Here is a 25,697-nt window from a genome sequence, read left to right as displayed (position 1 = left end):
CCGTGTCCCCTCCCTCTCACTGCCTTCCAGCCTTTGTCCCAAAATTAAGTTGCACTGCCGGGGATCCCTGCCTGCCTCCTCCCCCTTCCCTGAAGCCAACCTGTCCACAGAAGCCACCAGGGATCCCTGCCTGCCTGTCTGTCTGCCTACCTGTCTGTCTGCCCGCCCGCCGCACCCCCCCCACCCTCAAAGCCATCCCTGTTACTTTGTCAGAGCCGGACTCGCTCCATTCTCTCCCAGCAGCAACTCTGTGCAGGGATGGCATGTGCAGCCATTCACATGCTGCAACGTGGCTGGTCCACAATTCTGACGTCAAAGCGAAGGTTGCTGGTCAACTTCGCAGCGTGTGAGTCGCTGCCTACGTCCTGCACAGATTTGCTACTGGAAGAGGATGGAGCGAGTCTGGCTCCGACAAAGGAACAGAGACGGCTTCGGGGGTGGGGTGCTGTGGGCGGGCAGACAGGCAGGGAGGGATCATTGGCAGCAGCTTCAGCAGCAGGCAGGCAGAGAGGGATCGCTTGAAGTGGTTTCAGCAGCAGGCAGGCAGGGAGGATCCCCGGCCGCAGCGGCCAGGTCGCATAGCCCCATCAAACGGCCTGCGTACCCCCAAGGGTTTGCGTACCGCGTGTTGAGAAACACTGATCTAAAGCACTTTTCTCCAATCAGTCTCTTAGCCCATCATCTATATCGCACTCTTTTCCTTCAATTTTTTCACTTACCCTAATTTCTTCCTCACTCCTTGTCCTCTTCTCTCCCCCCCCCCCCACTCCCTCTGCATTTTTTAATTTTTTCTCCTTCTACACAGGCATAATATGATGTTTTATATTGGGGGGTAGGGAATATAATAGCTCTCTTCCTGCTCCTTCCTGTTCTGCTTTTCATTTCCCTTTGACCCAGGCTTCTATTTCCCTACACTCCCCAGCAAGCTCCAATGCACTTTTCCCTAACCAGTTGCTGTCTGATGCAGGTTTAGCTCCTCATCCCTTCACTGATTCCAACTTCTCACTCTGCGTCAGATTCCCTATTGATCACAGCCATGGATCATTTCCCTGCTCTGCTCTCCCTGGCTCCAGGGAGAGTTTTCTAGGACTGCTTCCCCCTGGTACTCAACGATTCTGGGCCAATGACAACCCTCTGCCTGTAGAGTCTACATGAGATTCTTTGCCACATGCTCACCCTGAGCTCTGGAAGCCCAGCAGGCATCACAGTTTGAAACCTCAGAGATTACATATTGGTTTGGAAAACATATTCCAGCAGTCCAGGGCATAGAAGCGCGCATTCATACTAAGCCACTATGTTTGGGCTGCCTGCATATTATTGCTCCAGTGGTAGGGTTACCAAGAAAACCCGGACATGTCCTCCAGTTTGTCCAGGTTTTGGAAATCCTGAGCTTGGAGGCCGCATCTGGAAGCCTTTGGTCATGCATGGCCGTCACCGTGATGACATCATATGCACGGGTGCATGTATGTGATGTCATTGGATCAATGTCCGCACATGCGTGAAGGCTTCCAAATGTGGCCTTCGAGCTCGGGGACGTTTGTGTGTTTGCGGGACTGGGGAGGAATGGGGCGGAGCCAGAGGCAGAATGGAGTGGGGCTGGGAGTAGAACAAGGCGGGGCCAAACATCCTCTTTTTTTTTCAAAGAGGAAATCTGGCAACCCTATCCAGTGGCCAAGGAACAATTATCCCAGCTCAGAGAGTCGGGTTGAGATCTGGGAGATGGTTGCAGAGTTTTACAAAGAGCAAAGGGGGGGGGGGAACAAGGATTTAGCATTTAAACACAAGCGCGGCTTGATTAAAGGGGGGGGATTTGTTTCACCAAGTGGAAATAAAAAGCATATTGAAGTGTAATATTTCATTTTGGTTTCATTTTATTAAATTTCATAAATAATTTCCCCTCCCCCTTTTGCGAAACCGCACAAGAGGTTTTCAGTGCTGGCCGATGTGCTGAAAGCTCTGCACTGCTCTGACGGTCAAAGAATTCCTATAAGCGTCAGAGAAGCAGCGTGCCGGCCGGCGCTAAAAACCTCTTTCACAGTTTTGTAAAACGGGGAGTGGTTATTAGTGAAGAACACAAAGCAATGTACAGCTTAAAGTTTACAAAAAACACACAACCAACATAAACATAAAATCCAATACTAAAACCCCACCATCATTCTCCCCACTTTCTTATCGTTTCACGTTTGTGATATATTGTGTAGTCGGTATTTATTTCTTCATTGTTGTCCCCCTTTTTTAATACAATTTGTAAAATGCTTAGAAATCTTAATTAAGTTTTATCAAAATTTTAATAAACTTGGAAGAAATTTGTAATAGAAAAGACAAAACATCAGTATGTGTTCTTTTTTTTGGGTTGATTTATTAGATTTCTTATGACAAGTCAAAAAAATAGCATCAATTTATCTTTACCATATATAAAGAATATATAATACAAATAGCGATTTCTACTAAAAATAAGAATAGATAACACTTTATCTAACGGTAGATCTATACACTTGTTTTTAACACAAATAAATTAGCTCCTATATGGAGAATCTATATTTAAGGTAGTTTTTACTTATACACTGCATAGCACATACTGTCTATAGAGTAAATATTACATATAATTAAAGTCAACACTTTTATGATAGTATTTCTTTCTCTTACAGATTATAATTAGCATTATTAAATTAATTTACATTAGCCTACTTTCCTACCCAACCCCTCAACAGCCTTTTCTGTCACAATTTCCTGCTAAAAATTAGTTCAAACCCTAGCTAATCAGGTTTGAAGACCCACTATAAACTTCTCCCTCCGTATTCGCTGTGAGAAGGGATTAACAGACCCGCAAATAGCTTTTTTATATGTTATTCGCTGTTTTCTATTAAAAATCATCGGGAATATGGTGAAACCGCAAATAACACGGTGGGAGGCCTGGCCTGTGCCTGAAGGCGAGGCAAATCACGGTGGAGAAAGTGCCGGGAATTGGCGGTTTTCTCTGTAAACACTTGGAATCGGCGATTTCTCTATGCAAGCTATGGGGAGGAGCCAGCAAGCTGAAAACCGCAAATAATCGAAACTGTGATGGTTGCAACCACGAATACGGAGGGAGAAGTGTATATACAAACTGCAGATCTCACGGCATGCCCTGAAGAAAGCCACAGTACCATGGCTGAAACATCGGTTCCACTTATTCAAAAGCAGCAAGACCCGGAGAAATGCAACAATCCCAACCCGTGAACTAATTTTGCAGAGTGAAATATGCTTTTTTTTTCCTTTTCTTTAACTGTGTTACTAACTGATCTTGCTTCCAGATTTTAGACCTTTCTTCAAGTCTTTGGACCAGAATTCTTTTGAAGCAAGTATTTTTTTGTCAGTGCTCTAAAATGAAGATTTTTTAATATGCCAAAAAGAAGGTATTGGCAAATGAGAAATGATATACCGGTACTAGATATGAGTCAACAAACACTGGGTAAACTCTTGTCCAGTTCTTAAGGGTAGGTTCTCAGGCAAGAAGGTAGGCCCAAAACACTTCCTGGCTGAGCCCAGCTGCTAGGTATCAGATAAAAGTCAGTCTGTAAACAGCTACAGTAGGGGAAAACCTTAACTGTTGCTTAAAGTATATGCCCTGGGAAAGCTAAGGAAAAGTGGATTGCAAACAGAGCCTAAAAAATAGAGCCAACTAGGCCAAGAGCCATAGAGCAGTGAGTACCAGAGCAACAGAGCTTCCTGTCCTTATCTGTTGTGTTCTCTACAAACAGTATCCCAGGATAGAACAGGGATAAGACTGTGTTGAAAAGATCCAGAGCTGAACGTGAAGCCAGGGCAGACCCATTCTTTTGTATGTCCTGTTCAAAGAGGCCAGGTATCCCCTATGGTGTAAACTAGAGGAACCATCAAAGCTAAATGAAACTGTACAATGCCTCCTTTATCACTTCAATCCCACATGCATCCTTTTCCATAAAGTAATCAAAATATTTGTTTAATAAATGTACCTCTTAATTGAATACGATAGGAAAAAGAAAATTTGTGAGAGGACATTTTCAGCTCAGATTCCCAGATATTATCTATTCTCTACATAAGAAGGTCCTACGATACTACGAGTATCCATACATCAAAGATATTTTTCTATCCCCTCCTTTTATCAAGCTGTGCTAGAGTTGTTTTTTTTTTGCGCAGGCCAACAAGTTCAGTGCTCCGATGCTCATAGGAATTCTATGAGCGTAGGAGCATTTACCACACTGGTTCGCGCTAAAAACCTCTAGTGGAAATATAACCACAGAAGTAAAATCAGTGAATCATGAAACTTAAATTGTAAAATATTCAGTTCTCTGCGAAACTATAAAGAAAGGAAAACCGCAGCAATGACAAGCAGAAGAGCCACAACTTTAAGATACAACGGCATAGAGGAGGAACTGTCTGTCATGTCATAATTTAGCAGCCGCGTTTTGGTGGGTTTGATAATCCGGTCTCTCTGAGTTAGAATAGTTTCCCTTGCTTTATCCCACTTCCCTGGTCCCTTCAGGCGGTACTGGTATGGTGTGCACGGGCCAAAGAACAATTCCTTTGCTAGCTTTGGATCCTTGACGAGAAGAGACAACAAGTTGGGCTTTGCATCGATCTCCGCGGCAAGATCATCCATATATTCCATGAAGTCCACTTGTAGAGTATGGCGTGGGCTCTCCACATAACTAGAAGGAAAAAAGAAAGTGCAGCGATAAGTATACCTTTCATAAAATAATAATTACTTTTATTCAGCTCTATAGAAATAATAAACAGTTGTAGTAGTATCCCTTTATTTATTTATTTTGATTTTTATCCCGTTGTCCCCAAAGAGTCCCGAAAGTATATAGTTACAGTACATGTTTCCGATACGAATTTTTTCTAGCTAGACACATATTTAGGGTCTAAAACTAATATACAGTTTATTGGATATAATTTACCCTGGTTATTCTACAGTGCAAGTTTTCAAGTACAAGTTTTATCCGAATTGACAAACAGACAGTTTATAGGTTGGATTTGCTTTCCTTAGGTGACACATAACGGGTTCTGGTCCCAATGTACATTTCTTTCTAGTCCATCAGTCAAGGGGGAGGGGTTAGGTGAAGAGGTATGTTTTTATTGCTTTCCTAAAGTTGGTTTGGCATTGTTGCTCAGAAGTAACATGTGTCTTCTATGGCTCTTATGGAAGCCCCCACCTGGAATACTGCGTCCAACACTGGTCGCCGTACATGAAAAAGGACATACTACTACTTGAAAGAGTCCAGAGAAGAGCGACAAAAAAATGGTTAAGGGACTTGGAGGAGTTGCCCTACAATGAGAGGCTAGAGAAACTGGGCCTCTTCTCCCTTGAAAAGAGGAGACTGAGAGGGGACATGATCGAAACGTTCAAGATATTGAAGGGAATTGACTTAGTAGAGAAAGAGAGATTGTTCACCCACTCCAAGGTGAAGAGAACGAGAAGGCACTCTCAAGTTAAAAGAGGATAGTAAGGAAGCTCTTCTTCACCCAGAGAGTGGTAGAAATCTGGAACACTCTTCCGGAGGCTGTTATAGGGGAAAACACCCTCCAGAGATTCAAGACAAAGTTAGACAAGTTCCTGCTGAACCAGAACATATGCAGGTAAGGCTAGACTCAATTAAGGCACTGGTCTTTGACCTAAGGGCCGCCTACAATGAGAGGCTAGAGAAACTGGGCCTCTTCTCCCTTGAAAAGAGGAGACTGAGAGGGGACATGATCGAAACGTTCAAGATATTGAAGGGAATTGACTTAGTAGAGAAAGAGAGATTGTTCACCCACTCCAAGGTGAAGAGAACGAGAAGGCACTCTCAAGTTAAAAGGGGATAGTAAGGAAGCTCTTCTTCACCCAGAGAGTGGTAGAAATCTGGAACACTCTTCCGGAGGCTGTTATAGGGGAAAACACCCTCCAGAGATTCAAGACAAAGTTAGACAAGTTCCTGCTGAACCAGAACATATGCAGGTAAGGCTAGACTCAATTAAGGCACTGGTCTTTGACCTAAGGGCCGCCACGGGAGCAGAGTGCTGGGCAGTGGCAATTCTTATGTTCTTGCAGGTGCATGGCACCTGGAAGTGACATCAGCGGGAGAGCCGATAGGATTGCAAGGAGCTAATGGCTGACCACTGTGAACAACAACTTCAACTACAGATATGGGGAAAGGGAACGGTGGGGGGGGGGGGGGGCACGTGTTGAGGGTGGGAAGGGTGCTGGTGCCTTCACCAACATGGCGCCTGGGGCAGCCACCCCCCCTCGCCCCTCACCCTTACTACACCACTGACAGTAGCACCTTAAATTTGTTATGTAATATATAAAAGTGCTTACAATTTCTTCTGTTTTTCTCTCTTTAGGGTAATATCAGCATTCATTACATCCTCTGATGGCAACTTGTTTAGGCCTAGAAAGTAGAAAAGAAAATGTAGGCTTAGAAAGGAAGTTGGATTTTTCTCACAAGATAGAAAATCCATTCATTTGAACACAAAATGCAACAGGACATCCAACTGGCGAACAAGCACTATGATTTCAACTGTTGACTAAAGGTTACACATCTTATAACCAATCTGAGAAAGACACTCCAGAGTTTTACAAAATGTCTTGCCCTAGATGTGGGTTAGTGGACAGGCATATAAGCTTAGTCTTAATTTGGAAGAGACTTTCTGGAGATGGGGTTAGGGAAACACTTATAGAGGAGGGAAGGCTATTGGCTATTGACAGAAGCCAGTGTCAATGTGTGTAGGTTGTTTTTCACAGTATAGTTTTCAGAGGGAAAGGGATTTGAGATTTAGTTCCTGCTTTTTTCAGCAGTAGCAAGAGGGGAGTTAGTTTCTGGTAGTGTTCCAGTCCTCAGAGGGCCTACAATATAGGAGCTTTTTATTTAGTGAGACTTAAGGTAAAAGAGGCTCCTACCCAGTCCCGTTGGGTTTTCTGGATATCCACAATAAATATGCATGAGATAGATTTGCTAACTGCCTCAATTGCAAATCTAACTCATGAATATTCAGTGCCCATATGCTGAACATGGCTGGGAATAGCTGTCGTAGACCCAGATATAGACAGCTATTCAATTGGAAGAGGTCCTCTACTGTGCCTTGTCAACATAAGAACATAAGAATAGCTTTACTGGGTCAGAGCAATGGTCCATCTAGCCCACAGGTGTCAAAGTCGGTCCTCGAGGGCCGGAATCCAGTTGGGTTTTCAGGATTTCCCCAATGAATCTGCATGAGATCTATTTGCATGCACTGCTTTCAATGCATATTCATTGGGGAAATCCTGAAAACCCGACTGGATTACGGCCCTCGAGGAGGGACTTTGACACCCCTGACCAATCCAGGTCACGAGTACCTGAAGAACCAGTGGATGAAGAGGATGCACCGCGATTCTGTGTGTGTCATTTGAATCTTCTGCCTATTAGGAACTGCAGTGCCGTCAATGGCCTTTTTCCTTGTGGACTGCCTTCTATGCCATGATCAAATGGCACAACAGAATGCAGCTAGTATATAGCTGAGCTTGCTGACTACAAAAACTTAAAGGCTGATGTTCGAATGTTTCCTTTTAAAAATTCCCTCTCACCTCCCTTCCCCAGCATTTAAAATTTTATGCAGCCAATTTGCCGGCCAGACAAAATATAGATACCATCAAAAAGGCAATGCAGGAATATTCTGAGGCACGGTGTGACTTTGGTTAGAGAGCGCCATTATTCTGGCTCAAATTAACCAGACAATACTGAGCTCTCCTAAAGTTAACTGGATATATTCATCCAGTTCATTTTATTTGATTATGTTCAGTGGCTCTGAGGTGCTCTTGAATATTCAGATAAAATTAGCTGGATAACTGCTCACTATGGCACTGGACATTGGCCTAATTGTGTTTCAAGTCGTATTTCCTTGCTTTCAAAAATTTCATTTGAGGTTTCTTTTAGTTTTGATTAATAGAAAAAGCTCAGTGATGATTTCATAATATTAGCATACCAAATAAGTTCTGAAGTCACTTAAGGTAGAGAGTTGCACGGGGACAGAAATCCCACCCATCCCTGCCCGTCCCCGTCAGGATCCTCTCCGTCCCCACCCATCCCTGCAAGGAATTACCTCCATCCCCATAAAAAGCAGCAATTACTTCTGACAGGATCATCAATTCCACAGTTTCTTTTGTGTTTGCGCTGCTGTTTCCCTTGTGGAATCTGTTTGGTGGAACCCTCTTTTTGTTTTCTGTTCAGGTAATTAACTTATAAACCCCCTCTTTTACTAAGGCTGACGTGTCCATTATATTATATGGACAATCCCTGCTTCTAAAGCCTTCCATCCCCGTGGGAGTCCCGTGGGCCAGAGGAGGGTCCCCATGGGAGTCCCATGGGTTAGGGGGGATTCCCGTGGGACCCCCGCGGGACCCACGGGATCCCCGCGATCCCCGTTCTCATGCAGGCCTCTACTTAAGGGCCCTTTTACCAAACAGCGATAAAAAGTGGCCTCAGCTTGTCTTTTTGTGAGTCATTCCCATGTGCTAAGGCCATTTTTAACTGCTGCGGTAAAATGCCTAATTTTTTGTTTTCTCAATATTAATGGCCATGCACTCATTTTCCCTATAGCGTGTGGTCATTAGTGCTTAAGCCTCTACCACCACCCATTATATAAGTAAGGGCTCACTCACCAAGAACATGCTAATCGATTAGGATGCAATAACATAGCTACACTAAGGGCTCCTTTTTAGCGCACGCAGGAAATTGCCGCGCGCTACGCTTCTAGAACTAACGCCAGCTCAGTGCTGGCGTTAAGGTCTAGCGAGCGCGGAATTGTAGCGTGCGCTATTCCACGCTTTAAAGCCCTAGCGCGCGCTCCACCCCAGACCCGCCCCACAATGTTAAAAAATGAATAGCATGAGTATATCCAAAAACGACGGCAGGATGCCTCGGCGCACTCTGTGGTGAGCCATATTTTGCTGTGGTTAAGTATGAGTTAATGCTTACTGCTGCTTGATTAAAGGGCCCCTTAGAATCCTTCCCACCGACCCTACGTCGAACCAGCTTGTTCCAGCTTTTCACATGTGATTTTCCAAGAGCAGAGTTCAGATCTCTTTGAAACTTTGCTCAATTAAGTGATAGTCAAAACACTGTTCCCTCTACGCTGAGCAGGAGTCCTCCACCCACAGTCTCACCAATAGAGGGTGTTGTTTTACTGTCACATTTTCAATTGTGAGGGACAGGCAAGTTCTGCAGGACTCCAGGGAAAATACATGTCCTTAGCGACTGAAAATATTCCACCCCCTAGTGGTAGCAATGCAGCTGGAGGACACCTGCTCAGCTTAGAGGGAACAGTGGAAAGCCTTTGTTCTTACTCCTTGTCCTTGAGGGCTACCAACAACTCAGGTTTTCAGGATATTCCTAATGACTATGTGTAAGAGACTGGCATGTCTACTACCTCCATCCTATTCAAATTTCTCTCACGTATGTTCTTTAGAGGTATCCTGAAAAGCCTGACTTGGCAGTTCCCAAGGACTGGGAGTGATGACCAAAGTGCTTAAGAAGCGTCTGAATTCCGAACAAAACACAGATTTTCAGTCATGTTATGTGATCTTCCCTGAACCCTATACACTTCTCCCTCGTTATTCGCGGGGGATAGGGGCAGAGCCGGACCGCGAATGGTGAAAAACCGCGAATATCCGGCTCTGACCCACCCCCACCTCCCTTCTGCCTTCCCCTGGCATCCCGGCCTTAACTGGTGGTCTAGCTGGTTTTCGGGGCAGGAGCGATCTTCCTACGCTCCTGCCCCTTGCAGATAGCCATTAAGAAATGGCTGTGGGGAGTTCCTGTAGTCCTTCAGCATGCTCAGATGCTCAAGGCCCAGCAGACGAGGAGGCCGATCTTCAAGAGTGCCCAGATGAAGGTAAGAAGCGGCGGGGGGGTGCCCAATTGTGTTGGGGGGGATGTCGGATCATGTCAGGGGGGTGCCCAATCGTGTCAGGGGGGGTCGGATCGTGGCGGGGGGGTGCCCAATCGCATCAGGGGGGTGCCGGCTCGAGGCAGGGGGATGCCCGATTGCATCGGGGGGGGTGCCGGATCGCAAGGGGGGTGCCTGATCGCAGGGGGGGCTTCGAGGGGAGCAATGCCGGTTCTCGGGGGAGGGGGGGAACGCATCAAAGTAAGTTTCCATTATTTCCTATGGGGAAACTCGCTTTGATAAATGAGCATTTTGGATTACGAGCATGCTCCTGGAACGGTTTATACTCGTAATCCAAGGTACTACTGTATCTGGATAGTAACAGAGTTTTGCCATTCTCTAGTATGCTCCAAATCTCACCCCATTTTGATCAGGTAATTTTTGATTATACAGTAACTTATATGACCAAATTTATTGGAATAACTGCCAGGATTGCCTCTAAAGGGCTTCTGAATATCATCCCCCAAATTACTTCACACTGTAATTTGACTGCGGAGCTCTAACACCCTAGAGTTTGTGCCATTTGTCTGCAGTTCTCTGCAATTAAAAAGGAGCCGACTCAGCTTAAAGAGGAATGGACTATAATTTAGAGTTGCCTCTTCCTTATAGAGCATCCAGAAAATTGTTCCCACTTCTATAACGGGTCCAAAACTACAAGTAGAGAGGCTTCCAGGTCAGCTGCGTGCCGTGGCTTTGTAGAGAGTAGTGCGGCTTGGAGGAGGGAGCCAGCAAGGAGGAAGGGAGGCATGAATTTGTGATGCAGAATGGAAAGAAGGATGATGAGGGACTCATTGAGACATGGAATAGAGGAGGAGGATCACGTTAGGACAGGAAGAGAGGAAGAGGGGCGCTTTGGCACAAGAAGGGAGAAGCAGGGTCGCATTGAGACATAGAAGGAAGGAATGGAGCACAAACTTCAGACAAAGGATTGAAGGAAGGAAGAAAGGAGAGAGGGACGGAGGAAGCATGAACTTGGGACACTGGAAGGAGGGAGGGGAGCATGAATTTGGAATAAGGATGGAACATTGGAGGGAAAGAGATGCTGAGGTGGGGAGGGAATAGAAAGAGAATTATTGGGCATGGGTGTCTGAGTGAGAGGGATAGAGATGGTGCACATGGGGAAATGATGAAAGACGGTGAATTGTGCATAGGGAGGGAGAGAGAAATATTGGACTTGGTGGTGGGAGAGGTGGGAGGCAGTGTTCCCTCTAAGCGGGCGGGTGTTGTGAGCAAACTTTTTTCACTGTGAGCTAAAAATATCGGGCGCCAGCAAGTTATGAGCCAAATAAATATGTTGTCAAGGCATCAGGCCAGCTTAAGTTCCAGGCCAGTTATGGAACTGAATTTAAGATTTGTAGGTTCATGGGGACATACTCTAGTCCAGTGTTCTTCAACCTTTTTACACCCGTGGACCGGCATAAATAAAATAATTATTTTGTGGACCGGCAAACTACTAAGACCGAAATAAAAACACATTTTCACCCAGTCTCCGCAAGCTCGGTCCCCACAAACCATCTGATCCCATCTGCACAAGCCTCAGTTATGATTTTATATTGAACGTATTTTATTAAAGTATAAAAAGAAACAATATTCTGTACAATTGTCATTTTATAAATATAAATATTCAGAGCAAGGACCAACAAAACCCCTGTCTCCCCTCCCCTTCACATATATCCCCTCTACTATCAAGAAAACTGAACAAGCCAAATTATTACAGAATGCTACACAGAAATATCATGCTAACAGAATACTGCAGTCAACACATGACAGGAATAGTATTAGGCTTTGCAGTCCCCAGTTATGTCTCTAGCAGGATATATATTTCAAATCTGACATATTGTAATGACAAAATAGAAATAAAATGATTTTTTTCTACCTTTTGTGGTCTCTGCTTTCATCTTCTTTCCACTCTTCCTTCCAGCGTCTGCCCGTTCCATCCACTGTCTGGCCTCTCCCCCTTCCATATGTATCTGACTTCTTTCTATGCCCCTCTCCCCTTTCCATCCAGCCTGTGCTTCCTCTCTCCTTTTTACATCATTCATTCCAGCTTCACTGCTTTCTTCATTTTTATCTCTCCTACACCAGATCTAGCATCTTTATCCCTCTCTCATTTCTCTGCTGACCCCCTTTCCAGCATCAATCTCTCTCTACTTTCTCATTCCTGTCTCTCCCCTTTCCCTCCTCTAATCTCCCTGCCAGCTGTTTCCTTCCTTTCTTCCTTCTCCCTTCCCTCCTCCCCCCTATCCAACAGTAGCTCTCTTCCCATCCCTTTCCCTCTTCCCCTCCCAGCAGCATCTCTCTTTCTACCTCCCTCCAGGTGCAGTAGCAGCTCTCCCTTTATCCATCAGCTTTCCAGCCTCCAACAGTGGCTTCCTGTCCTTCCAGCAGCTCTCAGTACTTGCCTGCAGAAGTGATTTCCTTAGGCAGCCTTGGGTCCGTTGCCGCCTCTGAGGAAAGGGGAAGTTGCCATAGTGAATCACTGCCCTGGTAAGTATAGAGCTGCTAGGAGAGGAGACAGCCACTGTTGAAGGCTCCCTGCACATTCGTGACACCCCCCCCCCCCAAGCCGGCAAAAACAGCTTTGCACTGCAGGCCCTGCCGCCCAAGACGAGCCGGAGGCCCCTATCCGCCGCATTCTGCACGTGGGCAGGCTTTCAGCACAGACGCTGCTGATGGCCCCAATCCACACGCTGCCCCCCACCGCGCACGCTGACCATCTCCCTTCTACTTGCAGCTTCCCCGCAGCCCTCTTCGGCGACTCGGCAGGGGCAGCGATCAAGACAGGCTGCAGACGTCGGGATCTTTCCTCTCTGAGTCCCGCCTATTTTGTTTCAACTTCCTGTTTCCGCATAGGCGAGACTCAGAGGGAATGCCCGACGTCGGCAGCCTGTCTTGATCGCCCGAGGCTGGGAGGAACAGAAGATTTCCGCGAAAACCACCAGGGCAGGAAATTTAACAACGTCCATCTTGCCGGCCCTGCGCGGACCGGCAGGAATTTTCTGCGGACCGGCGGTTGAAGAACTGTGCTCTACACTGTGTGCGCTGTGACGAGGAACTTGTGCGCTGCGTTGTAATATTTTGTGCGCCAGCGCATGCCAGCGCAGCTTAGAGGGAACACTGATTATGGGGAAGAGAGAGATGAGAGGGAGAAATGTAGGATGTGGGGATGGCACGAGAACAGCGGGTCAGATGAAGAACAAAAGTGTAAACCTCCAATCTTTTCTTTCTACAGTACTTTATTTTGAGGACTGCATTCATCTTAAGAACGGTTTAAAAAAATGGACTGCCTGTACCTCATTTAAGGCTCCTTTTACAAAGTGGTGCTACCAATTAGTGTGTGCTGATTACAAAGAAACCCATGGGAACTGAATGGGCTTTTTCGTATTCAGTGCACCGTTACTCAGTAGTGGCACTTTGTTAACCCTTTCAGGACCATAAGGATCGTAGGCCAATTTTTGTGGTTTTGACGACATTTTTATGGTAAAAAGGGCTTGCAGATGCCAAAAAATTGATTTTTTTTGTGAAATATCATTATTTTTATTTAAAAAATCACACTTCTGGCTTATGGACAGTGTGGCAAGTGAATCTTCTCGTCAATCTGGCAACGACGCTAATGAATGAATGTCGGAACCAGTTTGTTTACATAAAGGCAGTATCATATGGAATCCGTACATATCAAATTTAGAACTGTAGACTATCCCAATCAAAATGGATAGGATTTTAAAGTTATGGGACAAATATGTCCCTTGGTCCTGAAAGAGTTAAAGGAGCCCTTATCGCATATTTGTTTGTATTTGGTCATTTTACCATAGTTATGCTGTTAACAAAATTGTAATTTTTTTGTCAAACTGTTCCTGCTGTATACTGCCTTGGGTGAATCTCTTCATAAAGGCAGTTAATAAATCCCATTAAATCAATAAATAATATAAAACTGGGATAGCCATCCAGATGATCATTCGAAATTGGAAGAACTGGGATCGTTAGGGAGGGAAATTGGAATGATGATTTTAATATATATAAAGTAATAAGGGGGGATATAGGGAAAAATAGTTTAGATATATTAAAATATATGTTGGAGGAATGATAAAATATGTCTGCAAATGTTTTATTATGAATTTAATTGCAATGAATATCTTTTTGTATCATATTATTGTATATCTATTTGATTCCTTCAATAAAATGTTATAAATTAAAATTTTCATTCTGGTGGACAAATCTTTGCTCTAGTTATAGACTTGAAAGAATAAATACTGAGAATGTGGGGCATGGTAATATACAAAAATTGATATGGGGCCCAATGACATCTTATGTTACCTCATTATAGTTGATAATAAGTGATTACTGCGATTCAAGTTTTTGTTTATTTTGGTACATTTCCAGGGTAGGGTGGGAGAGGGTTATTTATGTCATAATCTGATTTTTGAATTTTTACACTTGGGTGGGAAGATATCATTATCTTAAATAGGGTAAGGTCTTTATGGTAATATATGTATTTATGTTCTATTGAATGATTATTGGGTGGTGAAAATGGTTGATTATGAGCATGTGAAATTTGAATGTGCTTTTATTGTATCATTATACGTTGTATTTGTTGTATTGCACTGTTGAAGGTTTGAAAATCAATAAAGAATTTAAACAAAAATAATAATAATATAAATCAAAATAAACAGATATGACTAACTTATATTCTGAACTTCCCTCTCTAGCTTCAGCTGGGCCCTTTCAGGGATCTGCATTGTTCAGAAAAAAAAAAAATTCTATTCACTTACCTTTAAAAATGCGAGTAGCCCAGCGATTCTGAAGTTCTGCTACAGGCATAATGGCACCAAGAGGCTGGATGAGCCCAATGAAGGCCACTGTGTTCTTCTCCAGGTGAGGCGGGAAGACGTGTTTATACAGGGGAAGTCTATTGTCCTCGACTTTAGCGATCGAATCCTCAAAAAAGGGAAAATGGCAGCAGTATCCGGTGGCAAAGACGACCACGTCAATGTTCTCCTCCATTGTTCCATCTTCAAAGATGGCTGCCGTTTCGGTAAACCTCTTCACATTTGGTCTTATCAAAACTTTGCCAGATATGATACGATTTGGTAGGTCATCGCTGACTGTTGGGTGTTGGCTGATAATTCTGTATTGTAAAGGAAAGGACATTTATTAGCCTGAGAGTCAAGAGCTCCTTCGACACAATACCTAATGCACTATACTTTCTTGGAGCTAATATAATCCTAGTTTATTTTCAATTAGTTGCTAAGAATGCATAACAATCCTTATTTTTGACCTGAGGCCGAAGTTATTTTGGAGTACAGTGCATCTAGCTAAAAGCATAAAAATCTCAACAAAGCAGATTGGATGATCCATTTTGGTCAAATCAGCCTTATTTACTATGTAGCTATGACAAAAATCTATGAATGGCAGTAGAGAAGGGAGTATCTTTCTTACAGCATTAGAAACATAGAATATGACGGCAGAAAAGGGCTATAGCCCATCAAGTCTGCCCACTCTAATGATCCACCCCCCTGACTTTTACTCCCTTAGAGATCCCACGTGAATGTCCCATTTTCTCTTAAAATCTGACATGCTGCTGGCCTCGATCATCTGCAGAGGTAGACTGTTCCAATGATCGACCACCCTTTCTGTGAAGAAGTATTTCCTGGAATCACCACGAAATTTCCCTCCCCTTATTTTTAGCGGATGCCCTCATTGTGTGTGAGAAGGGAGATTGGAAGATGAGAGAATTCAGGTTTTTTTCACAAGAAAGTAGAAGGATCAGTGCAGAGTGTTGGAAAACTGGAACGCTCTTCCGGAGGCTGTTATAGGAGAAAACACCCGCCAGGGATTCAAGACAAAGACAAGTTCCTGCTGAACCGGAACGTACACAGGTAGGGCTGGTCTCAGTTGGAGCTCTGGTCTTTGACCTAGATTCAGCCGCGGGAGCGGACTGCTGGGCACGATGGACCACTGGTCTGACCCAGCTGCAATTCGTATGTTCTTATGGGATGGCTTCTTAGATCTTTAGCTGGAAGTTTTTCTATTGTGTCCTGTTTGCTGCTTACCAGAGTTCCACGAGCACAGCCCTGCAATGGGCCTGCACACAAGAGCTGTGCCTAATGATTAGCTCTCATGCGCAGGCACCAGGCCCAGTTCCTCCCCCTTTCACTGGTGTACTCAACACAAATAGAGTGCATATAATTTGCTATTTGTGCTGCGCTTCACCAGAAAAAATAAAACTTGTTCCCAGCCTGGTGTTTTTCACTGGGTTGCCAGAGCTCGGTGCATCTGGCCCTTCTGTAAGTTGTGGCCCTGCTATGCCCATGTTCCACCTATGTGAATGCATTTCCACACTATGACACTTATGCCCACCCTTACAGAACCACGCCTAGTTATTTTGATGCCACTTTCGTGTCTACGAGGGGCCGCTGAAAAGGTCTCAGCCATGTGGAGCCAAGAAACTTACACGTCACTCCACACTTTACGCGACACTTTTAGTTTCATTTCATATCATTGAAATGAAAAGTGTCAAGAAAAGAGACCTGGCACGACTGCAATCGTATTAATGTGGCAGCGATATGTGTCATTTGCAGTGCCGGATTCAGTAAAAAGCACCGAAAGATAAGTGCTGGAAAATATCAGTGCTGCGCACTATTCTAGGTATATAGCAGTGGTCTCAAACTCAAACCCTTTGCGGGGCCACATTTTGGATTTGTAGGTACTTGGAGGGCCTCAGAAAAAAAAAATAGTTATTGTCTTATTAAAGAAATGACAATTTTGCATGAGGTTAAACTCTTTATTGTTTATAAAACTTTCCTTTAACAGTTTTACCTCATGCAAAATTGTCATTTCTTTAATAAGACATTAACTATTTTTTCTGCGGACCTCCAAGTACTCTATTTTTTCTGCAGCACTCACATTTAAAGTTTAATATCTTTTCTTTCTCAAAACTGGCACATTTCTATTACTAAATTGAAAATAAAATCATTTTCCTACCTTTGGTAATTTCATCAGTCTCTGGTTGCACTTTATTCTTCTGACTGTGCATCCAATATTTCTTCTCTTCTTTCAGCCTCCTGTATGCTTCCTCTCCTCCAGACCTCATTCCCTCCCCCAACTTTTTCTTTCTTTTTCTATGTCTGTCTTTCTCTGATTCCTTGTCCCATTTTTTGCTTTGTTTCTGGCTCCTTGTCCCCCCCAGATGAATTACACTACCCCAAGAGGGATATCGGCATGAATGTGTGCCTCCTTGGGTGTTTGAGGGCCCATATATCTGTTTATTGACAATGAACATGCATGTTGGATGAATAAGTTTACTCTCAATTTATGAAGTTAATTTGGCTATAATTGAGTAAATCATTTTTTTGCTCCTATTTTTTTATTCAGGATCTAAATGTGCCAGCAGGATCTAAATGTCCTGCTCATATGTCACTGTCAGTGCTACTTGGATGCATTAATTTCTAGATACGAGATTCAGAGAAAGAAGAAGATAAGATACACTCTGGGATAGCTCAAAGTAACAGCTGAGGCATGACACAGGATAGAAATGTTTTGCATAAATAAAACTGAGGCATAAAGTAAACGTTGAATTGACCGGAGTTTGTGAGGAATATGATAAATTTCAAGATTTCCCCCACTCATGTTTCTCCAGGTTCTTCTCTGTTTCTGGTTTTCTCTTTTCTCGTTTAAAAAAAAAAAAAATTTCTGGAAAAATTAGAAGCTGGGACGCTGGCACCCACCTGTGGCGAGGCTTTAAGCCATAGTTCTCATGGTTAAAGCGTGCGTTCATTTTATTTTCTTCCCGGCTGTTGAACATGGACATAGGCATGAACCGTTTCATCAGTTTCTTGTACCGCTTAGACATTACCACATCAAGAGGGAAACCATTTTCAGAAACACGGTTCAATATCCAGGCCCCTCTCCTGGTGCTGATAAACACCTGCAAGAAATAATTACAGAAGTAAAAATGAGGTAACATCCCCATGCAAAGGGCTTTATAGGGCAGTCTGCCAGAGACTATTAGTAGGGATCACATTTTCAACCAGAGCCACAAAGAATAGGGGCAACTGGGGATCTCTCCTAACCCATTTCACTGGGCCACCGGTGTTGCTACAGGTAGGCCTAGAGGGGCCTATGGGAAAGTCTTTGGAGGTTTCGTGTCTGCAGGAGAGGTTCAGAGGGTTTTGGGCCTATGGATTTGTCTTCCAGGGATTAGGGGCCTATGAAGTGTCTTAAAGAGAGTAGGGAGATCTTGTACTATTTGCAAAAGTGTCTGGGGTGGTGCGGTGGTAGAATCTATTCAAAGGGAGCAGGGGGGCCATTATTAATATAGCTCCGGCTTCTTTAAGAAGGCTCCTCGGGAGCATTGTGGCCCGAGGCAACCAGGACACAGACTAACACAGTTTATGAACTGGATCACAGGTGGCATTATTAATTTACTGCTGGAGCTACTAATCTGCAAGACTGAGTTACCACAGGTTAGTGACTCCTCCAATAACCAAGCTGCTATATAAAATGACATCTTTTACCACAGCTCAGTAACCTCCCACCCCCTTAGTACAAAATATATATTAATAGCTACTTATGCAATTAGTGTCTCACTTCCGGCTCACCACACAATTGTTTCCCACGTATTCACCTTTATAGGACCCCCAGGGACCCCTGAAGACTTTTTGTCGAAACGCGGACCGTGTTGGGTCCTGTGTCCCTAGCGGACTAGGTCCTTTAAGGCTCTTATGTGGATGATTTACTTTTATGTGGATGAAATTATTTTATGTGGATGATTTCAGTGTACCTTTGGAACTTTGACACTTTCAAATAAAGTCCATTTAGGAACATCGTCACTCCACAGAGTTTTTTTTTGTTTTCTCTGGATTTTCTTCTTTGTGGATATTTTGGGATCAATTCCTTTTGTTTATTACTTCTGATACGCCATACTGTGCTAAAGTTTGCACCATGTTTGACTTTTTAAAAAGCACTGAATGCTTTTACTCTAGAGGTAAAATAAACTTTGTTAACTTCCTTGATGGAGGTCAATGAAATGTGAAAAAATTAAAAGATAAATAATCAGCCACCCATGGAAAAAAAAATAAAAATCCCCAAGTTGGTGACCCGTGCAGATGGGATTCCCTGTTTGGGAGCCCAGAGACATAACACCCTGACCCAAGATATCCATGTTCCAATTAATGCTACCCTGGAACTCCCAAATTAGAGAGACCCTATTCTGAATATTCCTATGAAAACGTGTCCTTAGACCAGGGATAGGCAATTGGGTACCTAGGTAGGTGAGTGGGGGATCAGAAGAAGAAAGCTGAATGAGTGGGTTGGAGTTTGGTCTAAGGCAATTCCGGTCCTCGAGAGCCGGAGCCAGGTCAGGTTTTCAGGATCTCCACAATGAATATGTACGAGATGGATTTGCATGCACTGCCTCCTTGAGATGCAAATCTGTCTCATGCATATTTATTGTGGATATCCTGAAAACCGGACCTGGCTCTGGCTCTCGAGGACCGGAATTGCCTACCCCTGCCTTAGACCAAACTCCAACCCACTCACTCATTCAGCTGTCTTCTTCTGATCTCCCACTCACCTACCTAGGTACCCAACACTCACTACCTTCCTAATCACCTGCCTACTCCCATATCCATCCAAATAGCCTCACTCACCTATCCCCAGTTCCGTAGCCAACCAAATTTCCAAAATAAATTTTTTAAATCTGGACTATATTCCAAAATAAAATCAAACAAAATAGAAATTTTGTTAATATAACCACCGGAAAATCTTAATTTTTATTAATAATAAAATTTTATTTATAACCCGCAATATCTTAGCAGTTCAGAGTGGTTTACATCAAGAGAACCTGCCAAATGCCGAGAGCTACATACCAAACATGTTATATATATGACTGAAATTTTTTAAACAAATTTATCAAAATAAATAAGTCTTCAAAGATTTTCTAAATGTTTGATAAGCCATTGAATTCAGGAGCAAATCACTTATGGTTTTGCTCCAGATTCAAGCCTGATAAGATAAAGTTTTATCCAAAAATCTTTTGGAGGTACATTCTTTTAACGTTGGAAATGAAAACAGGGAAATTGTCCGCGTCAATCGAGAGATTACTGAGAAAACAAAATGACTAAGAAGATAAATAGGTGCTAGACCTACCAGCGTCTTGTAGCATAAACATACAAATTTAAATATAATCCTAGCCTCGACTGGTAACCGATGTAATCTCCTATAATATGGAGCGATAAGATCAGATTTTTCAAACAGGAACTTGACAGTTCCTGGAGGAAAAGTCCATAGTCTGTTATTTAGAAAGACAAGGGGGAAGCCACTGCTTGCCCCGTATTGGTATCATGGAATATTGCTACACCTTGGATTTTGGCCAGGTACTAGGGACCTGGATTGGCCACCGTGAGAACGGGCTACTGGGTTTGATGGACCATTGGGCATGTTCTTAAATCTGGTTTTTGGAACTTGTTCCTCACACACACAAAACAATTTGCACTTAGCCAGCCAATCCTTAGAGGGAGCATTGCTGAGCACCTATAAATAAGTGCCCAGAGGGTCCCTGCTAGAAGTGTATTCTATAGAGGAATGTAGGCGCCTACTTTCCTTTATAGAACACTAATGTAACCTTGAAAATATGTGCCTGTAGGTTAAGCATGAACACTATTGCCAGCCCTAGAGCATCCCCTACCCTCTATGTCATGTCTGTCTGTCCAAGTTAGATTGTAAGCTCTTCTGAGCAGGGACCGTCTATAAATGTCAAAATGTACAGCGCTGCTATGCCTTTCAGCGCTATATAGGCGATAAGTAGTAGAAGCAGTGAGAGAGATGCAATAAACAATTGCAGAACTTTTAATCTAGGTTGGAGGTGAAGAGACTTAGTTTAATGTATTATTGAATAGCTATTATGCTATATTGTTATGGTTTGACTGTTGGTACATAAATATGATTTTTATCTATATCTTTTCTAGAGGTATTATTATTTTTTATTATTAAAATGCCATATGTGATGCAATTAAGCTGACTGTGATGTTAAAATTTGTTTTGGGTGGATTGTAGATTATGCTTGTTGCGTGATGGTTGAGTAAGGCGGGATATAAAAGTGAGTTATAGCTAAATAATAAGTAATTACAAGCAGCTTCTCTTTAAGCACATTCTGGTAATAGCAAATCTTGATAACAAATTTCTCTCGAAGGGATTCTGCTACAGGGGTTCTTGCTGGCATGCAGAAACTTACCTGCTTAGCGACTAAACTGATCTCCACGGCCAGATCCCCCCCGGAGTTCCCAAGGCCAATTACAATGATCCGTTTCCCTTTGAATTCAAAGGGATCCTTGTAGTCCCGGCTGTGGAAGCACTGACCTTTGAACTTCTCTATTCCTATAAGGGCAAAAGAATGCTTATGTTTATTGTGGTACACCACATGTCGGTTAGCATCTGTGTGGTTTACATTGTTTTAAAATAAAGGAAGAGTGATTTTAAAAAAAGCTGTTATAATCATACAGTAAGGGTTAAAAGACAAAGATGAGCAGGTGACTCCAACACATTGACACCTTACGGAGCAATAACACATCAGGGGATCTTGGACTACCGCCAGTTCTAGGTGAAACCCTGTGGCCTTCACTAAATTCTAAAGCAGGGCCACTTTGGATCCAGTGAGCTGAAAGAGAGCTGCCAAATATCTTTCCCTTAGAGATCACAATACTGCAGACCAGTGTGTGTCAATGACATCTGTCCCACCTGCCCACCATTAAACTGTATTCTTCCTCAAGGAGGTGGCCATTTTCAAATGCAATCTCTTCACCTGGAGAGGGTGCAGAGACGAGCAACAAAACTGGTGAAGGGTATGGAGAAACTGGAATACGAGGATAGACTTATAACACTAGGATTGTTCTCCCTTGAGAAAAGGAGACTGCGTGGGGATATGATCGAGACCTTCAAAATACTGAAAGGAATCGACAAAATAGAGCAGAGAAGATTATTTACATTGTCCAATTTGACACGGACTAGAGGACATGTAATGAAGCTAAGGGGGGGACAGGTTCAGGACTAATGTCAGGAAGTTCTGCTTCACTCAGAGAGTGGTTGACACCTGGAATGCCCTCCCAGAGGAGATTATTGCGGAATCGACCGTCCTAGGCTTCAAGAGCAAACTAGATGCATATCTCCTTAAGAGAGGCATATAAAGATATGGTGGACTATAAATTACGCCAGGTGTACACCTGGCAGGGCCTCCGCGTGTGCGGATCGCCGGACTTGATGGACCGAAGGTCTGATCCGGAGATGGCAGTTCTTATGTTCTTATGTTATGTTCTTATTAAGAAATGCCTTGACCTTCAAACATGTGGTTCTTCCTCCCATCCATTTCCAAGGGCCGCCCCTGGCCCCTCAACTCTCGTGAAGCGTTGAAACACCAAACGCTTCTTTTGAAGCCATCCCCACCCTAATGTCTCACCATTCCCCATTTACCTCCCTTTTTTACTAATTTTACTTTGATGTATTTTTTTTTTTTTTTTAAACTTTCCCTCCCCAACTTCCTTTTTGTCCATGTACATCAATGTGTATCCATCTAGTATTTTTAATATTTTATAAGATATTGCTTTTATTTAGCTTTTTTATTGCTTTTTAAAAATCTCATTATATTGTACACCGTTTAGACACTTGTTTTGATAGACGGTATATCAAAAATAAAGAAACTTGAAACATTGAAGTTTTGGGATTGGATCGATTCAGTTGCAAAATAATGGCTGAAAGTAGAATTGTTTTAAGACCAATTTTAATTTCTCCAGTGAGGATTCCATGAATTCTGGAGTGTTAGGGCCAACATTCTGAAGACAGAACATTTTGACCCAGATTTTCTATATGGCGCCGATATTGGCAACCACCGATCGCATGTCAATCACACAATGGTGGACAAGGTTTTTTCAAGGCCTACATTTCTGGCACCTATCTTAGTCATTTCCAGCAGTGGCCAATCTAGGTCACAATTATCTGGGAAGATCCCCAAAAAATAAAAACAGTTTTTATGCTGCTTAGCCTAAAAAAAAAAAAGCACTGGATATTCTCAAGTTTTTGTAGACTGGCTTACCAGGATCACCCAAATTTCTAATTTCGGTTTATATTCAAATCATCCTTTTTGGGGGGAAAAAGGTCACCTCAGTTTATATTCGGATCGGTTTATATTCAAGTAGATATGGCAACTGTATAGCCTTCGATAGAGACTGCCCCAGCTTTGTGGGTGGGGCTGGGAACTTTTCATCAGCCCCTCGTATGTGCCCCGGTTGGGGCTGGAGAGATTTGGAAGGGCTGGAGTGGGGCTTCGATGACAGCTTCAGTAGTTTGAGAACAACTTTGAAATTCTACACCGATGAATGGGAATGCTAGATAAGTTTAAAATCAAATTTAAAAATGTCTTTTTTTTTCTGATGCATACGAAATTAAATAAAAACATTTCATCGCCGGAAGAATCCTGTAAAACGACCCAAGATGTTTTGATTTTGAATTTTAAACTTTTTGAAACTGAATTGTAATTTTATTTTGCCGTATGTAGTAATTTCATGCTACCTGAATTTTAGAATGTAAGCCACCCAGAATATTTATAACCCTTAGAAACTTGGCAAGGCTAGAACAGGGCATACTTCTAGTCTGTGCCCTGAAAATGGCAAGGACAAAACAAAATCAAGCAGGATAGGGAAACAGAATTTATTGATCAGTCTTTCCATGATATCCTTCCAGATTGGTCCGTGTTTCGGCTTTGGAGACAAAGCCTGCCTCAGGGGCGTAGATGAAACAAGAAATAATCGTAAATATTGAAGAACTAAGGCCAGTATTGGGCAGAGCTTTGGATTCTTGCCCAGAAATAGATAAGAAGAAGAGGAAGAAAAAAAAAACCAACAAAATTTTAGATTGAATCAGGTTGGGCAGACTAGATGGACCATTTGGGTCTTTATCTGCCGTCATCTACTATGTTACTGCATAGATCAGGGGTCTCAAAGTCCCTCCTTGAGGGCCGTAATCCAGTCGGGTTTTCAGGATTTCCCCAATGAATACGCATGAGATCTATGTGCATGCACTGCTTTCAATGCCTATTCATTGGGGAAATCCTGAAAACCCGACTGGATTGCGGCCCTCAAGGAGGGACTTTGAGATCCCTGACGTAGATGGTGCTTTGTGGCGCAAAATAAGAAAACACTTCAACATTTGTATCGTTTCGCTGCTGGAGCTTCGTGGCTACACAAACGTAAGCAACGTGTACATTCGTATAAACTCGTTTTTATCCCAGATTGATGTGTACATTTCCTTCCTCTGCTTTTCTTCTGTGCTATATTTTTTTGTGGGGTGTTGGCCTTGTTTTTTGGGTTGCATTTTTGTAGCATCACACCATACCATATGCTACGAATTTATTTTGTTGGGCAAACTACAGTAGATGGAACAGTCACACAGGTCGTTATCTGCCATCATCTACTATGTATGCAAATAGCAAGCAAGCTCACTTTGCAGCTTCGTTCAAAACAAATCCCATGTAGGCTTTTCAGCCCCATAATGACCTGATCTTCTAACACAAACTATCTGGGCCCTTCCATTTTTGAATATCAGGTTGGTTTGTGTGGCTGAAACCGATTGCAAGTTAATCGACGTATTGAAAATGTATCATTAAATATAGGAAAAGCACCAGAAGTAGCTTTTTTACAGCAAAATGTAAGGCTAATGGCACAACGGGGAGTGGGAGGCGGGGGAAGAGACAAGGACAAAAGTGTTGGCTTATCCTGCACATTGAGGGTACCTTACACTCTTATTATTATCATTTTAGTAAATATACTTCTTTTGAGCCCTTTGTATGGTGGTGGTTTTGCTGTTCTACATTCACTCACGGAACCTTTGACCGTTTTTTGCCTCATTGTTGGATTCTTTCAAGTTTCGTTGGCAATTCTTTTTTTGGAGTTAGTTGTCTAATAGAATAATAAAACAGATGTCCATCTGTTTGTGAGAATTAAGTTCATTTGGGGACACACACACAAATCTATGACTATAATGTACATGCATACAATCAATTTGTGTCTTACTCTGAAGGGGACATGATCGAAACATTCAAGATAATGAAGGGAATAGACTCGGCAGATAAGGACAGGTTGTTCACCCTCTCCAAGATAGAGAGAACGAGAGGGCACTCTCTAAAGTTAAAAGGGGATAGATTCCGTACAAATGTAAGGAAGTTCTTCTTCACCCAGAGAGTGGTAGAAATCTGGAACGCTCTTCCAGAGGCTGTTTTGGGGGGAAACACCCTTCAGGGATTCAAGACAAAGTTAGACAAGTACCTGCTGAATCAGAACTTATGCAGGTAAGGCTGGTCTCAGTTAGGGTACTGGTCTTTGACCTAAGCAGACCGCTGGGCACAATGGACCACTGGTCTGACCTATGTTCTTATGACACAATGAGTCGGATGACATTGACGGCTCTGGGGAGGATCTTTGAAAAAGCATAGGTGAAACATGTCGAATCCAGCCCTCCTGGTCGAACCAAATTAAGGAATGGAAGAATTATTTAAGATAAGTGATTTATAAAGTATATATAAGGTGACAAGAAAAGCTTTTTTTAAAAAAAAAAATCATATCAATAAGGATTTATAAAGTATATTTCTGCAAAATCTTAAGTAATCTTAAGTAAATGACACAAAGTTTTCTGCAGTGACCATTTGTTGAGCAGTGGAGTGGAATTGCTGAAGCCCGGAAGAGAAGATAAAACAATACTGTATAGAATAATTGTAGCTGGTAGAGGAATTT

General features: G+C 43.0%; 1 protein-coding gene across 1 annotated transcript in view; it reads right to left on the bottom strand.

Annotated features, from left to right (window-relative positions):
- Positions 1-3,008: 3,008 nt before the first annotated feature.
- The window catches only part of LOC117368080 (dimethylaniline monooxygenase [N-oxide-forming] 5-like), a 31,964-nt gene continuing 9,275 nt past the window's right edge, over positions 3,009-25,697 (bottom strand). Inside the window, exons 5-9 of the mRNA XM_033961368.1 lie at positions 21,155-21,297; positions 17,649-17,848; positions 14,694-15,049; positions 6,320-6,392; positions 3,009-4,670 (exon numbers count right to left, since the gene is read on the bottom strand). Coding sequence (XP_033817259.1) covers positions 4,319-4,670; positions 6,320-6,392; positions 14,694-15,049; positions 17,649-17,848; positions 21,155-21,297 — 1,124 coding nt within the window. The 3' untranslated portion in view covers positions 3,009-4,318. The remainder of the gene's footprint in view (positions 4,671-6,319; positions 6,393-14,693; positions 15,050-17,648; positions 17,849-21,154; positions 21,298-25,697) is intronic.

This window comes from Geotrypetes seraphini, chromosome 10 (genome assembly GCF_902459505.1).
Source record: "Geotrypetes seraphini chromosome 10, aGeoSer1.1, whole genome shotgun sequence".
In the NCBI taxonomy this organism is placed as follows: Eukaryota; Metazoa; Chordata; class Amphibia; order Gymnophiona; family Dermophiidae; genus Geotrypetes; species Geotrypetes seraphini.
Note: the sequence above shows the minus strand (reverse complement) of the source record. Positions and strands in the feature narration are given on the sequence as shown.